Source organism: Crocodylus siamensis, chromosome 6 (assembly GCF_052110815.1).
Source record: "Crocodylus siamensis isolate JL-2025a chromosome 6, ASM5211081v1, whole genome shotgun sequence".
NCBI lineage: Eukaryota > Metazoa > Chordata > Crocodylia > Crocodylidae > Crocodylus > Crocodylus siamensis.
In genome coordinates this window covers 15288540-15304714 of record NC_143400.1, presented here as the reverse complement: position 1 = coordinate 15304714, position 16175 = coordinate 15288540, and the positions used below count along the sequence as shown (strand labels likewise).

The 16175-nt window shown below is 62.1% G+C and overlaps 1 protein-coding gene across 1 annotated transcript; it reads left to right on the top strand.

The window, feature by feature from the left end:
- The first annotated feature begins 497 nt into the window (after positions 1-497).
- Positions 498-15749, top strand: CERS2 (ceramide synthase 2). Its single transcript, XM_090056013.1, has 11 exons — positions 498-576; positions 10343-10516; positions 11597-11714; positions 12063-12181; positions 12723-12780; positions 12869-12919; positions 13133-13225; positions 13445-13573; positions 13966-14072; positions 14860-15013; positions 15605-15749. The coding sequence occupies exons 2-11, from the start codon at positions 10344-10346 to the stop codon at positions 15731-15733; spliced, it is 1131 nt and encodes a 376-aa protein (XP_089912139.1). The 5' UTR covers positions 498-576; position 10343; the 3' UTR covers positions 15734-15749.
- The last annotated feature ends 426 nt before the right edge of the window (positions 15750-16175 follow it).

Sequence of the window (16175 nt, the reverse complement as noted above, 5' to 3'; positions counted from 1 at the left end):
CCTATACGTATCCACTTACCTGCCTACCTATTTATCTCTTCATCCTCCTCTCCCTCCATCCCCATCCCTCTATTTATAGCTATACATATCTACTGACCTACTTATTTACCTACCTACATACTTCCATACATCCATATACACTCATCTATACCAAAACGTACCTATCCATCTAGTCCTATACATATCTGCCTACCCGACTTACCTGTCTACCTATTTATCCCTCTATCCCCCCCATCCGTACCACTCCATTTATTCCTACATCTACCCACCGACTTCCATGTCTGTGGGTATTCCTCTATCTAGTCCTATACATGTCTACCTACCTACCCCTCCAGGCATGCCTTCCACTCTACTTATTCCTCCACCTGCCTGCTGGCGGCCCGGCGCTTACCCCGCGGCGCCGCCCGTCTGCCCGCGCCGCATCCGCCGCTCCGCCCTCGATTGCTCAGGTTTGGTTCGGGGCGGGCGCGCGGGGCGGGGCGGGGCCGTGACGCGGGCGGGGCGGAGCGGGGCGCGGCAGAGCTGGCCCGGGCCGAGGCGCAGAGGGGCCACGAGCCGCGCCGGAGCCGCTCCGGAGTGAGTCCCGCGGGCCGCGCCAGTTTCTGGCGGGGGGAAGCTGACCAGGCGGTGCACTGGGGGGGGGGGGTCGCGGTGCGTGTCCCCCCCTCCCGCCCCATCTGACTTCGCAAACTTTGCGGGGGGGGCTCTGCCCCCGCCCCTCCCCCCGGCATTGCCTCAGGCCTGCCCCCGGGGGGGGCTTCGTTTTCCTTGCAAGAAACTCCCCAGAGACGGAAGGTGGAGGCGGGGGCGGGTTGCTGCTTTGATGGCGCCTGCCTAGTGCAAGCTGGGCTGGGAGCTGTCCCGGGGCCACGGCTTTGCATCGCCCCCACCCCGTGCCTGGGGCCGGCGGGGAAGCCGGGACTCTTACATTTTGCCTTGTTTTTTGGGGTGGTTGTTTTTCTTTCTTCCCAAGCAACTTTGTTGTTCCCCTCAGGTTTCTCTGGGGCTGGAGGGGGATGCAGCAGGCCCGGAGGGTGTAAAGGGGCAGGGGGAGCAGGGATGTCTGCCCCTCCATGTGCCAGGCTGGGCCCTGCGGGCACCCAGGGTGTGGGTGAGGTCCCGCTCCCAGCCTCCTGGATGGAGGCCCCTGGTCTCTGGGGTCTCCAGACAGAGGAGATTTAGGAGCTGGCTGGGCTGGAGCCAAGGGGTGACATGCCAAAGGGTGTTACTGCTGTGCCTAGCCCAGGGCGTGGGGTGAGGGCAGGATGGGCTTGAAGTGCCAGGCTTGGTTCCCTTCCTCTGTCCAGCTGCCGCTAGGGCAAGTCCCTTAGTTGCTGTCCGTGTGCCTCAGTTTCCCCCCATGTGAATGCATTGCTGCCTGGTGCAGGGGGCAGGGAGGGTGCAGAGGGGTTGGAGACCCCGGGGTGATTATCCCAGGTGCTGGAGAGAGCCCAAGGTGGGTCACTGAAAGAGCTGGGGGGCGTTTTTTGGGGCGGGCGCTCAGCGCTTCCTGAAACCCAAGCCCTCTTGCGCTCGGCTTCCAGGATTGCTTGGAAAACCTCGGTCATCCTCCAGCTGGGAGCAGAGTCGCTGAGGTCTGGCAAGGGAGGAGGGTGGACTTGGGGGATGACAACAGCTCGGTGCAGCCCCTACCTGTCCTCTAATTGAGGGGCAGGGGGTATTGGGAGACCTGCTGCTACTTATGCAGCCGCTCTGGCTGGCTTCTTTCTGCCTTGGTTTTGGAGGAGGGGAGGTGGGAAGAGACATAGGTAGTGGCTTGAGTAGAAGTCAGAGTAGGCTGGCACCTTGTAGACTAACCTGAGCACACGTGTGTGTGGGGTAATGCTCCTCTAATGCGTACAATGGCATGTCATTGACTTCTAGACCCGGAACTTGCTTCTGATGCTGGCGAAACCCAAGGGCTTTCGGGTTTCGGGTTCCCCGTCTCTGCTCTGCTTGCCCTGGCTTCCTGGTGCGATGGAGAAACCTGGTAGCTGGGGAATGGCAGAGGCGCGCGCTTCCCCTGCTGCCATGGCGCGAGCTGAAAGCATTGGGATGATCCTGAATGCGGCTGTATGGAGCCAGGGTGACGATAGCGGCCTGGGCCCAATGGCCTCATGGGCTCCTTGTTCCCCTGGGGTGCGTGTGCATGTGCACATATGTGCTAGGCCAGGGCTGCCATGTGAGGAACGAGACGGGACCTGGCATGTTGCTGGCACTGGAGCCGGCTCCCATGGCTGAATCGGTGGATCCTGCTGGGCTCCGTCCTTATCTCCCATCAGGCTGCGCCTGTGGGGAGCCAGGTTCCCGCAGGTGGGCAGCATTCGTGTCTCACTTTGGCACAGCTGATAATTGCACCCTGCTTTTGATCCTGGGGTGAAATCCTCCCAGGCCTCTTCATTTTAAAGCCCTTCTCAGCAGTGGGTTTGGATGGGCAGGGTTGCAGGATCTCCTGCACTTGTAATTAGTGTGAGGTGGCTGATGTCAGTTTTCCTTGGGGTTAATTAAGCAGCTTTAATTAAAATACAATCTCTAGGTGATCTTCAAAGCGGGGGAGTAACAAAGCCTTTTTCTCAGAGTAACTGCTGCTGTTTGTGGGGCTCTGTGCTTGGGTGGATGAGAGGGGAAGGAACTGGCGGGGGTCCTGGCCCAGCTTGCCTGTCTCTGGGGGGCTCCTCCAGGCCGGGGTGGGTTGGCATGGCCTAGGCTGAAGCCTGCTTTGCACGGTTATCTGCATGGGATGGCAATGCCAGGAGACATACCCACCCCAGCCTGTCTCGGCCTACCAGGTGCAGCATGTGTGTCGCCCCTCCCGGGTCCTGCTCCCCGCATTGCCCTGCTGTTGGGCCCTGAGTCGGGCAGTCAGGAGCCAAGCACAGGGCATGTGGGTTCACAACATCCCCCTGTGAGCTCCTGGTACTGGGGCCGGCACTGGCACCATGGCTCAGCTGAGCCCTGGCCCATCTGGGCGCACTGGGGGTCCAGGCCAGGGAGCTCGTCCCGTGCCGCGGGTCCCGTTTGCTGGGAATCGTCCAAGGCTCTCGGTTTGCAGATGAGCCCGGGGCATAGCTCAGGGTAGGGGCAAACCAGCCCTGTCTCCTCCCCAACTGCAACTGCCGTCCCTTTTCCCGGTCCTATCGGCTGCTCTTTTTTCTGCTCCCTGCCCCATCGGCTGCTCTGCCTTCTTTCTGATCTGTTGCTCTGGTTTCTGCTTCTTGCTCTGTGTCCCCCAGGTGCTCTGCTTTCTTGTTCCTGCCCTCTGTTCCCTGTCTGATCTGTTCCTCTGCTTTCCAGCCCCACTGGTTGCTCTGCTTTCTTTCTGCCCTGTGCTCCCTACTTGATCCGTTGCTCTGCTTTCTGCTCCCTGCCTCACCTGTCACTGTGCTGCCCATCTCCTCTGTGATCCATCACCTGCCACTTGTGTGTCGCAGTGGCCGCCCTGGCCTGGCTTGCGGCTCAGGACTGGGAGATACGGGTATGTTCGTCTAATAACTAGACCCGCCGGGGGTGATGGCAGGGCCCTGTCCGGGTGCCACTAAGAGAGTCTGACCACATGCCATTCCTGCAGGAGAGGTGGGGCTTGCTAGGGGGATGCCATGTGCTAGGGGCTGTATGTACTGCAGGGCAAGGGGTGGCATGTGGGATTGACCCTCTCCTTCCACACAGGGCAGCAAACCCATTGCCCCACCCACGCCAGGCTCGGGGTTCGTCGGGGCTGTGTGGGTGGGTGCCGTGGGGCGTCTGGCCCACCTCGTGCCCAGGTGGCAGCATTCATTAACCCTTGTATGACCCAGCTGATACCTTTGCTCTGGGATTTCTGCCTGGCCCTGATGCAAGGTCCCCAGGGTAAAAATGTGGGGGTGAGTGGTGGGGGGATGTTAAAGCCCCTTCCCATGGTGGGAGAGTAAACTGGGCTTGCTACCCACTCTCTGCGGCTGCTACAGCCCCAGCCCCCTTGGGCCTACAGCTATACTGTGCTAGGGGGCTGTGTTGCTTCACCCCGATCAGGATGCTTCAGGGGTTGCCACTGGCTCCTACATTGATCTATAGGAAGTGGGTGTCCAAATCTCCTAGGCTGCCTGCAGCAGCTCAGCTGGTGTCTGGGGAGGAGGTGGTGACTCCTCCTCAGGTATCTTAGGGGGCAGATGCCATGTTAAACCCTCCTGGTAGGGTTCAGGGAAGCTCGGACAGCCCCCTGCCCTGTGAAGACAGCAGGGAGCGTGGCGCAGTGGTTACAGCTAGCAGAGGCAGGCAGGACTCCTGGGTTACACGCTTGCAGCTGGCTTCAGGCCAGTTGCTTTGCCCTTCCCCACATGCCCCTTGGTAGTGCCGGGCGCTGGATGAACATGCCACGGAGACCATGTGCTCCCCTGGCTGTAACTTGCAGGCCAGTGTGAAGGGGTTGAGACCTTTTTGAATGCCCAGCGGGCACCCCCAGCCCTTTAAAAGCCCCAAGAGTCACCCTGGGCCCCTTCTCTGGGCGGGGACAGCCCTGCCCACTGCCCTGGCTCTCTGGTTATGGCCTGGAGTGGGAGCCCAACAGAGCTGCTTTGTCTGCCTGAAGAGGAGGAGGGGATGAAGGCAAATAGAAACTGCTACCTCTTCAAGTAGACGAGCTAATATTAGGTCTGGCAGGGCTGCCGGGGCGCCATGCTCTGGGCCAGCCTGCTTCTGAAAGGAAATATTGATTGCCCCAGCCTGTTGTGTATCCTCATCATGGCCACTGGCCTCAGGCTTCGGCAGCAGGGGTTGATCTCAGCTGCTTCTGGAACCCCGGAGTCAGGGTCCTGAGGGGGAACAGGTCCCATCCCCCACAGAGTGGGGCTGCATCTTTGCGATAGTGAGATGTCCCCTGTCCCAGGTGGCTGTTGGGTAGTGGAGAAACTGAGGTATGGGGAGGAGAATTGCCTGCCTAAGGCAGTGGTGGAATTGAGGTGTCCTGCCTCAGTTTTCCCATCTGTATAATGGATGCAGGGGGCCCTTCTCCCTTTGTGGGGTTGCAATCAGTGGCATGGGACACCTGTCAGAGCTGCAGGGTGTTTGGGCAGAGGGGGTGCTCAGGCCTGGGCTGTGAGCTTCCCTACTAGGTTGCAGCTGCTGGGGGTGGTTTGGGGCCCCTCACCCGTCGGGGATCAGGCGGGTGCCCCTAGTCCCAGCGCCCGGCTGGGACCTGAGCCGCTTGGGGCTTGTCTGAGTTCCTGCCCGAGCCTGTTTGGTCAGATGATCTGCTTCCCTCTTCCGCCTGGTGAGGGGGGTGGCGAGCCCCACGCCAGGCACTGCCTGCCTGGGAGGGACTTGCCCAGCCCCTTCCTCCTCCCCTGCCTCTGCCAGGCCTGGCACTTCCAGGTTTTGGTATCTCGCACGGGGAGGGGGAGCACAAGCATAGTGCCCTGCTAATCCCTCCCCCTGCCCAGCACCCACTCAGCTGTGCCAAGCCTGGCCCTGCCACGCTGGGCACTCGCCCCTTGATTTCCGCTCCAGCCCCCTTGGTGGGCAGTTCTCCCTCCCTCCCCCTTCCCTCTCCCCCCCAAAAAAAAGTTTATTGCCCCTGAGCATGATAAGTACTCACCTGCCTCAGTTTCCCTCTGTGTGAGACTGGAGGTGCTGACCCCAGTGTGTGGGCTTTGGGGGGTGAGGAGGTTGGATGCCAGGGGCTGGGTGGAGGTGGGCATACGGCTCCGTGTACCACCATCCCAGGGGGCCATGTGGATCGGGCGGGGGGCTCCCCAGTGAGCCCGGCTGCATTGGAGCAGGAAGGCAGAGGGTTTCCACATCTCCTTGGTGCTTCAACCTTCCTTGGTTACCCATGGGTCAGGGGGAAGGGATGGGAGTCTGCACCAGGCCCAGCCTGGGCGGTTGTGGGGACCCTCTCTGACCCAGGCGGTGGCAGTCGGACACACGGTTGAGTACAGGCTCCCTGCCCTGGGGACAGCTCGTCCCCTTCCCGAGCATGCGGCCTTGTGCTTCTTGAATGGCTCCGGGTCCCCTCACGCCGGCACCGGACAAACCCCAAGGGACTTCCCTGCCTTGTCCTCCCTCCCCTCACACCCTAGTCATCTGGAAGGCATCTTCAGTCGCTCGCACTTCAGTCATTCCCTGGGACTCAAAAGGGTCAGGCTTGCATATGAAGCTGCAGGGGGGTGGGTTACAAGATGCCCTGCTCCCCTTTCTGTGCTGATCCGCTATGGACACAAGTTGTCACAGCCTCAGCTGTCAGATTTCGGCTCCCGGCTTCTCCCTTTCCACTTGAAACCCGCCTCTTCTGCAGTTGTGGAGGCTGGGACTTCTCCCCTGACTCCAGGAGATGGGAATTTAAGGCTAGGTGGGGGAAGCCCTACTGTATGGAGGCCAGCTGCAAGCCAGGGGTTTCCTCCCATGAGACTGGCTGGCTCCGATCCCTGCCCCTCTGCTCTGTGCTGGGCGTGGATTATACCAGGGCTGGGTCTGCCTGGGGTTGAGCTGCAGATGGGCAGGTCTGGCACCTGTGGGGGTATCTTGTATCCTGGTGTTGGGAGCCCTGGGAATCGCCCTCCCCTGGGTCATGGCAGGAGGTGGGTGCAGGAGCCAGACCGAGTGATCCAGGCCCTGAGATAACCCTGGACCCTTCCCCCTTCCTTCCTTGCCCAGAGTCGGGTTGTCTGTTAATCATCTCTGTGACTCTCTGGGCCGGGGGCAAAGTCCTGGAGCTCGGGCCCAGCTGGCAGGTCAGGATTTCTCAACTGTAAGGTGCTGGCTGGGTGGCTGAAATGGGGGAGCTGGATGCTCCAGGAGACGGTAGTTCAAGGGAACAGGGCACGGCCAAGTGTCCCCCCTTCCCCCTCTGCCAGCAGTGTCTAGAGTCCCGGCTGCATCATGATGCTCATGGTCAGGGGAGCTCTGTGCCACCCCACAAAACCCTTCCCTAGCTCCCACATCCATGGCAGCCACTGCCCTGGTCCCACCCAGAGGTGGTTGCATTTTAGGGTGGGCTGGGAAATGGGGCAGCCTCCAGGGGGTTTTGCCATCCCATGTTCCCTGCTCTGAGGCACAGGTTGAATTCTTCCCTGTATCTCTGCAGCAGCCTAGGGGAGGCTCCAGTCTCGCCCATCTCTTGTCCTGGGTCTGTGCAGCACCTAGCACTGTGGGGTGAGCTGATCTTAGCCATGGGGGGTGCTACTGGGGGACTTGGTCCCATGCTGGCACCGTGGCTACTAGGGACATGGTGACGTCTCTTAGTGACCGTCAACCAGGCCTGGGCTTGGCAGCAGATGCGCACGTGCCTTTGGGAGGCCCTGGCACCAGGCTGAGTGTAGCAGAGCTGGACCAGCCAGCTGGAGGGGGCAGGTGCGGATGGGTGGGATACAGGCCTGCTTGGCTGGCTGTCCCTGCTGGTGGCAGGGCGGGGAGCAGTGCCCAGCCACAGTGGGTCCTGATCCCTCCCAGCTTCTCCTTCACTGGCTTTGCAGGCACCTGCCTCGCGGGCCCTAACCCTGGCTGTGCCCAAACCAGCCCTGGGCTCTAGCAGGCACCATGGGGCTGGGGTCCTGGGTTCGAGTGGCGCCCAGCCCATGCACGAGAGGGTTTGGCTGAGCCAGGCCAGGACCCCAAGGCTTCGGCCCAGGCCTGCGGCTGCTCTGGGTAGGCAGGGGCTGTGCTGGGCTGTGGAGACCCCCTGCCGGCTGTGTCCCCGCCCTGACTCAGTGGACCAGAGCCAGGGCAAAGTCTGTACTCGAAGGCCAGCACAGTCTGCGGGGCTTGGAGGTGGGGGGGAGGGTCTGGGGCCGCAGCTCGTGGGGGTACAGCCACAGGACCCAGCTCCTGGGGGTGCTGGAGGGTCTCGGGCCCAGGATCTCAGGGCTTCCAGCTGCCTGGTGGGGTGAGGTGGAGATGGGGGTTCTTCATGTGCCTGCCTGGCCCCAGCCCAGTGCTCTGCTCTCTGCCCCCCAGGCATGGCTCAGAGGGAGCAGAAGGAAAGTGGGAGTTGACTTTAGGATCCCGGCCTGTTTTTGGGGCAGAGCCGGGGGTCCTGATCCCTGGGCTGCCGGTAAATCCCCCCTACCGAGCCCTGCCACCTCCCCTCCTCTGTGTGCGTGTGTGTGAAACGTGTGTGATACAGCCCGCAGGTCCCCACTGCCACAGAGCCAGGGGCAGCTGCAGCCCAGACAGCCACACTCCTGCATCCCAATCCCAAGCTGCTGTCCAGACCTCTCTGTTCATGGTTACCCAGGGGTGTTTTGTTTTCCAGGGGTGGTACTTGAGACAAGCCCTGACATGGGCCATGTCCTAATCCAGTCGGCCTGCATGTGTCTGCATGTGTGTGTACACACGCTTACACCCAGTGCCCCCGGTCTGAACTCTCTGGGATTTGCACCGGCTGGGAGGCCACATTCCAGTCTCCATCTCCATCTGGATCAGGGCTACTAACGCCACCCTGGGCTGCTTCCCTTTGTGGGGATTTGGGAGCCTTTCTGGTGGGGGAAGGGGCTGGTTGCCAGCTAGGAGGATGAGGAGGCTGGGGGTGCCGTGCAGATGCTCCCAGCTGGGGAAGAGGTTTGCACCTCTTGGACCCGGAGGCCGTGACGGTCTGGTGAGATGCTGGTGCTGGGCTATGAGCAACACAGGGGGGCAAACCTCTGGCAGGACGTGAGCCAGGTTGTAGACTGGTGTTTCATAGCACTATGAAACCCTGAGAAGGGGTAAGAGCATTTTGCGGTATCCCGAGGCAGACAGTGCTCCTCGTCCTGGGGCAACGGGCACGGATGTCTGTGTGCTCGGGCTTTGTTTCAGGCTTCTCCTGGCATGAAGGTGACCTCTGTAGCCTAAGTACCAGTGCTAATGGCACCTGTCCTGGCACAGAGAGGACCAGCGGCAGCTGGGACGGTCCCTTCTTTTGGGAGTCTGGCTCTGTCCCAGCAAGTGATACCACCCCCGAGGTCTCTCTGGATCCGCATGCTGCTCCTGTGCCCAGATCCTCTCCCAGCAACGCGCCAGCATCTCCTGGACACAGCAAACTTGCTCGCTCAGCCGGCATCGGGGGTCTGCCCGGCTGCAAGCATTGTCCACGCTCAGGGCACGATGGGTTGAACTTGTAGCCTGCGGGGACTGTGATGTCTGGGAGTGGCCATCAGATCCACGGGTAGATCTGATGAAGGCTCTGTGGGGCTGCAGGCACTTGATTTTTATTTTTTTAATTGTTTTTTCCCCTCCCACGTCTGTCTCTCCATCCCGCTGCTCTACAATCCCCTCCAGCCTGTGAGGCACCTGCAGCTCCTGCCCTGCCAAGGGACCAGGGCTTGTCTGCCATGAAGCCTCTCCGCCCGCACTAGGGAGAGGGCTGCCTGGGGCTGTGCTGCAACACGCAGCGCTGGCGGAGGGAGGATTCGCAGCACACGCCTGGCTCCGCTTCAGGGCTGCCACCTCGCCCATTTCCACCTGGGAGGGATGAACAGTACCTGGTGCGAGCCGATGAACCCCCTGAGGCCCAAAGGGGCTGGAACTGGGGGCCGTCAGCGCCTGGGCCTATGGGGACGGGGCCGTGCAGGGACCGGGTTGCCCTCACCCAGGCCTTGCCAGGCGAGGCTGACCTCGGTGAGGCTGGCGGGTGGCTGAGGGCTACAGGAGCATCCTCCTTCCCTGGCTGGACCCCATCGGGCTCTGGGCAGCCAGGGCGTCTGTGGGTGCAGCCGGCCGAGCCCCCAGCCTGGCTCCAGCTGCCGGTGTCTCAATGCCTCCATTGAGCTCCAGGGAGGCCGGGCGCTCGTCCCAGCCACGTGCAGCCTCCTTCCCTCCCGGCGCTGTCGGGCCCTGGCCCGGGTGCCCCCATGCTGGGCGGGCCGATGCCTTGATCGCTTCTCCCCAGGGCTCCCTCTCACGTGGGCCCTGCCAGGACAGGGCAGCGTGGAGCTGGGGGGCGTGCGTGCTGGCTCCCAGCCCCGATGCCGGCGACTGCAGGGACACCGAGGGGAACGTGGCCTTTTGGTGCCACGAGCTGCCCCCTCCATCAGGCGGGAACTGAGGCATCGACTGGGGAGAGGAGTGAAATGGGGTCCAGGGGCCCTGGATCGTGCCTTCCAGGCCGGAGGCATCTCCTCGCACCCAGTCCCAAAGGCCCCACCCCCACTTCCCGTCCCAAACGGTCGCTGGGCTTCAAACGGCCGCAGCGTTCCGGCCGCGTCCGCGGGGCAGGCAGGAGGGCGCCTGGGGGACGGGGATCTGCGCCCACCGGGCAGGGATGGGGCTGGCGGGTCTCACCGCGGCCGTGCATCTCCACGCCGCAGCTGGGGACAGGTGGGGCTGGGGGGCCAGGGGGTGTCGAGGCCAGGCTGGGGGCCTGGGGCACGGCTGACCCCGCGCTGTCCCGCAGGATGTTGCAGATGCTGTACAACTGCTTCTGGTGGGACCGGCTGTGGCTGCCGGCCAACCTGACATGGGCCGATCTGGAGGACCGCGATGGCCGGGTCTACGCCAAGGCGGCCGACCTGTACATCACCCTACCCCTCGCCTTCCTCTTCCTTCTCGTCCGGCACCTCTTTGAGATGTAAGTATGGGGCAGGGGGCGGGGGGTCAGCTCCTGGGTGTCCTGCGGACCCATCTTGGGGTGCGGTAGGAGCCGGGCTGTACCAGGCACCAGGTGTCTGGGCTCCTCGTGAGACCTCCCCCTGCCTTTGAGCTGGGGATGGGACCCAGGCGTCCGGGCTCCACTCCACTGCTCCACCCCACCAAGCCAGGTGTAACCCAGGTTACTAACCCAGGTACCTGAACCCCCCCCCCAGACCAGCACACCCCCTCTTCCTCCCATCCCCAAGCTGCCCTGAGCCCTGGACTGAGCTGCAGTCTATCCCCCCCAGCCCGCATGGGGGTAGGGCCAGGCCGCAGGCAGCACAATGGGGCGCTTTGTGCCTCCCAGTGGTGGTGGCAGTGCCGGGGGGCCGGCGTGTCGCCATGGGCACAGACTAGCTTTGTTGGGCACCTACGGTAGGACACCGCTGGGGGGGGAGGGGGGCACTGGGAGCTCTGCCCACTCTAGACTGAGAACAGTTGGCTTTGGGGGGTGTTCCCACTGCCCCCCCATTACTCCACTCCCAGCCAGGATTGGGCCCTCTGGGGCAGGGGTGGGAGCAGTACCCCGGGATAAAGCCTCTGTCACAGGCAGATAAGCCCCAGCTGGTCTGGACTGACTGCCCCCCCACCCCAGGATCGGGGTAAATATCAGTGACCCTGGGATAACTGCACATGATCTGCCCCAGGGTAACTCCTTGATCCTTCCCCCCTCCTGCCCCCACCCTGGTGGCCTCCATGGCTCTTCCCAGTTGCTCCCAGGAGCTGGTCCCAGTTGGGGACAGGTGCAGAGATCCCTTGTCATGGGTGATTTCAGGGCTGGGGGGATGAGGAGCCCACCGGCAGGTCTCCGAGTGCTCCCCAGGGGTCTCTGTGCCCTGTGCTGCCACGGGGGAATCTGAAGCACGGGGCAGTGGCAGTAATGCTCCCGAGTTTGGATCCTGGACACCTGGGGTACTCTCCACTAGGCCACGTTGCCTCCGAAGGGAGCAGGAGCTGCTTGTTCTGCAGGGGTGGGGGGCAGCCATGTGGATGTTTAACCTCTCTCCCAACCCCCCAGGTACGTGGCCACCCCATTGGCTGGACTTTTGAACGTCAAGGAGAAGGTGCGGTTGAAAGCCACCCCCAACCCCACACTGGAGCAGTTCTACGCCACGGCCTCCAAGCATCCCAAGCAGGTACGGGGGGCCCCTGCCGGCTCTGGGGGAGCAGGCTGGGGTCCCTCCCCACCTCCCTGAGCCCCTGGGGGGGGTCTGACTTGGGGGTCTCCACATGCAGTGAAGCCCTGGGGAGGAGGGGTGGTAAGGGGTCCAGTGCCCGGGCAGTTGGGCACTGCAGGACCCCTGGGCTGGCCTGATTATGGGAGGGGGCAGGGGGCTATGGGTCGGGAGTGAGGGGCACTGATGTGGGGGGCAGGGTCTGGTTTCACCCAAAAAAATCGAGGCTCAGACCTAGCCCCGGGGCTCCAAGTCGGCCCCAGCAGCCGGACAGACGGATGATAAGCCACTGGGGTCTCCCCCCGCTAGACGGACGTGGAGCTCCTGGCCAAGAGCAGTGGCTGCTCAGTGCGGCAGGTGGAGCGCTGGTTCCGGCGCCGGCGCAACCAGGACCGGCCCAGCCTGCTCAAGAAGTTTCGGGAGGCCAGGTAGGAGCCGGGCCGGTGGTTGGGGGGGCCAGGGGCCCAGCTGGGCTGCAGGGGTGGGCAGGGAGCTGCCTAGAGCCCTCCCAGTACCAGCCCTTGGGGCATGGCAGGACAGAAATTTCTCAGCATCTTGGAGAAGGGCCTGGCCCTGCTGGGGAAACTGAGGCATGGGGAGGAGCAGAGACAGGACAAGGCAGTGGGAGTGGAGCCGGAGAAAGAGCCAAGGAGTCCTGGCTCTCCTGCTCCGGCCCTGCAGCCCTCCCCGACCCGGGGAGAGAACCCAGGAGTCCTGGCTCCCAGCCCCCAGCTTCAGCGGGGGCAGGGAGAGAAGGAAGCACCCATGGGCCCCCAGCACTTTTCTCCCTGCCCCATGTCAGCCCCCACAGCCTGGGCTGGGCCTCCATAGGGAGCAAACGGCATCAGGGATGTCCAAGTCAGCACTACCTCCGGCTCCAGGCCCTGCTCCTGGGTGGGGGCTTTCCTAGAGTCCTGTTTTCCCCCCTGGCTGGTGCGGGTCTGAGCACCATCTGCTTCCTTCTTCCAGTTGGCGATTCACCTTTTACCTTCTTGCTTTCATTGCTGGCATGGCTGTCATAGTGGATGTAAGTAGGACCCTGCCCCTCTTGCCCCTGGCTCCCACAGCCTGGCAGAGCTGTGCGCCAACCTTGGTCTCTGCTTCTCCCCTGGCAGAAACCCTGGTTCTACGACCTGCGGGAGGTGTGGAAAGGCTACCCCATCCAGGTGAGTGCCCGCAGGATGCCCCCCATACCCCCACCACATCCAGGTGAGTGCCTGCAGGCCCCACCCCCCATGGAGTTGCCCTGCTCTGGGATACAGCTGGGGAATCCCCATGGGATGGAGCACTGCAGGGTATAGGATACATAACCACAGGTTCACAAGCTGGGGTGTTGGGGGACCCAGGCCTGGTTCAGTCCAGCACCCTTGGCTTTGCAGAGCATGCTGCCCTCCCAATACTGGTACTACATGATCGAGCTGTCCTTCTACTGGTCCCTGCTCTTCAGCATTGCCTCCGACGTCAAGCGCAAGGTAGGGAGACCTTGATCCGGGGCAGGAGGCTGAGATCCGGCAGCTCCTGGCTGGCCCTGCCAGCCCCCCCAAACCAGCCCCACCCTATGGCTGGTGCTATCTGATACCCCCACCTTGTGCTGGGGTAGGACAGGAGCCAGGCTGGTGTCCAGAACCTGCTCCTGGGTCCTCCTGGCGGTGCAAGGCTTGGCAGGATTTAACCCTCTCCCCTCATGGCAGGACTTCAAAGAGCAGATCATCCACCACGTGGCAACCATCATCCTGATCAGCTTCTCCTGGTTTGCCAACTACATCCGAGCAGGGACCCTGATCATGGCCCTGCATGACGCCTCCGACTACCTGCTGGAGGTACACCCTGCCGGGACTCCTGGGTTCCCCAGCTTGCTGCCTCCAGCCATCAGTTATAGCCAGGAGGCCGTGGAGATCCCAGGCCCGGAAGCTGCCTCCTGGCAAAGGCTGGGCACCTGGGGGTGGGTGGAGAGGGTATGACAGCACCAGCGCCAGGTAGGGAACCCATAAGTCCTGACTCCCATCCCTGGGCTATTCGGCCTCTTCTGGGCTGGACTGGTGGGGGGAATCTCTTGCCGTGCACAGCACCTGGTGCACTGGGTCTGTGCAGCCTCAGGGTTGCGGGAGGGAGGTCCTGGTTTCGGCTTCAGTGGTCAGAAGAGACTGGGCCTGGGACCCAGCACAGCTGAGGACCAAACCCTGGTCCCCTGACCCGTCCCCTTGCTTCCCAGTCTGCCAAGATGTTCAACTATGCTGGCTGGAAGAACACGTGCAACAACATCTTCATTGTCTTCGCCGCCGTCTTCATTGTCACCCGCCTGGTCATCCTGCCTTTCTGGTGAGCCCTGGCCCCGCACCAATTGCGAGAGGCAGCCCCAGAGATGGGCGGGAAGAAAGCATCAGGGAGGATCCTGGTCTGTTCCCTCCTGACCCCTGCAGCCCTGAAGCATGTGGTGGGTGGGCTTATCCAAATGGCGGAGTCCTGTTTTTGGCAGCTGTACGGGTGCCTAAATCCCCTTGGAAGCCTCTGAGGCTTTGGCTTCTGAGCCCCCACACTGGTCTGTGCCTTCCCTGTCCCCTCCAGGACCCCCCATGCTTGCTCAGAAATACCTCCCATCCCTCCACCATATCCCCAGGAGATGGGGGCTCTGCCCCAACCTGGCTGCACAGACCAATAGCTGGTCTGAAATTCAGCTCAAACACCAGCTCTGGGCTATTCATACCCAGGCTCTGAGCCTCCTGGGGGCAGCTCTGGCCTTCTCTGCCTGCAGGAGGGTAGAGCCTGACCTGAATGAGAGCACAGGGGCCTCTGAGGCTATGGGCTTGGGGTTCCTTTAAGAGGATGAGGGGAGCAGCCCACTGTGAGGCTTGGGGTAAAGGGCAGCGATCTGGTAGTTCATTGTCCCTGCAACAAAGCGGGGGCTGTATGAATGCTGATGATCTTTAGCTTGCGGGTCTGTGCATGCCCATTTTACAGACAGGAAAACTGAGGCCTGAAACAGCAAAGCAACAGGCCCACCATGGCAGACCTCCGGAGCCCCATCCCTGTGCTGTGGGCAGCTAAGGGGATGGGATGGGGTGGGACACCCCAGGGTGACCATCCTACTGCTTCCTTCCCCCCGCAGGATCATGCACTGCACGGTGGTGTACCCCCTGGACCTGTACCCAGCCTTCTTCGGCTACTACTTCTTCAACACCATGATGGCTGTGCTGCTGACACTCCATGTCTTCTGGGCCTACCTCATCATCCGCATGGCCCAGAAGTTCATAACTGGAAAGGTGAGTTGGCAGAGTTGGGGAGCCCTCCCCACAACCTCCCATTGGGTGTCTGGGGACACTCTGCCCCTCCTTGCAGAACTGGTCACATGGCAGCTGCTGCTGCAGGGTGAGGGGGGATGGGACTGGCACAGAGGTCTCCAATGGAGAAAAGCTTCCTACTGTATTTTCTCACACGCATACGCCCCCAGAATATAATATGCACCTTGCTTTTAAAAAGCAGAAGTTGAGGCACCCCATACTTTGTTGTAGTGTGTAACTGAGTAGCAGCAGTGAGAGCGGAGCCTGTTCATTGGTCTGTGGCCCAGGCAGAACCGGCTCTTTATTCTTTGCACGTAACGTGCACTCCAAGCTCCAGGTGCTGAGTTTTCATGGAGGGGAAGCTTATTGTATGCAAGAAGATATGGTGAGTGGTAGGTGGGGTGGGGGCATGGAACGTGGTCCCGTCTCTGCCATGGGGGTGGCTAAAGAGTAGGGGGTCCTGACCTGCAGGGAACAGAGATGCCAAAGCGACAGTGGTGCCCCCGGACTCCTGGGTCCCAGACTCTCTCTTGATGTTGAATCCGCTCCCCGCCACCCGTCCCTTTTCTCCAGGTGGTGGAGGATGAGCGAAGTGACCGGGAAGAGACAGACAATACGGAGGAGGAGGAGGACGTGACAAAGAACGGGCCAGTCTCCAACGGCCACCCTGTGCTCAACAACAACCACCGCAAGACCGACTGAGCAGTGCGGCCCGGCCCCCCACCCCCCCCAGCCCCGCCCCATCCACCCCCCAGTGCCACGTCCCGGGTGCCCGAGATTTCACAAGGACTCTTGATTCCAGCCTGCCACAGCCTGTAGGGCAAAGACCCCCCCCCTCCCGCCCCCGGGCTAGCAGGAACAGCCGGCTCGTTACCGGCCCCCAGGTGGCCCCCTCCCCTGTGCAGCCTGGCTGGCGGTGGGGAGGGGGCTCCTGCCCCCCTCTTTGCATTCCTCTTCACCCATCTGCCTTAATGTCAACCCCACAGGCAAGGCCTCCCCCCTGGCAGCAGGGATCAGGTCCAGGCAGATGTTCTCAATCCTGGTTCTTTACATCCCTTTTTTCCCCCCCTCCACTCCTGAGCCTGGCGTGGGGCTTCCCCCTGCCCCAGTCAGCTATGGGGCCCAGCACTGCGTGTCTCCCTGC

Excerpts from the sequence above, each read along its gene's own strand:
- CERS2 (XM_090056013.1), top strand. The coding sequence starts at position 10,344 with ATGTTGCAGATGCTGTACAACTGCTTCTGGTGGGACCGGCTGTGGCTG. Across the intron at positions 12,182-12,722 it reads AAGAAGTTTCGGGAGGCCAG|TTGGCGATTCACCTTTTACC; the intron begins GTAGGAGCCGGG and ends TCCTTCTTCCAG. Across the intron at positions 15,014-15,604 it reads AGAAGTTCATAACTGGAAAG|GTGGTGGAGGATGAGCGAAG; the intron begins GTGAGTTGGCAG and ends CCTTTTCTCCAG.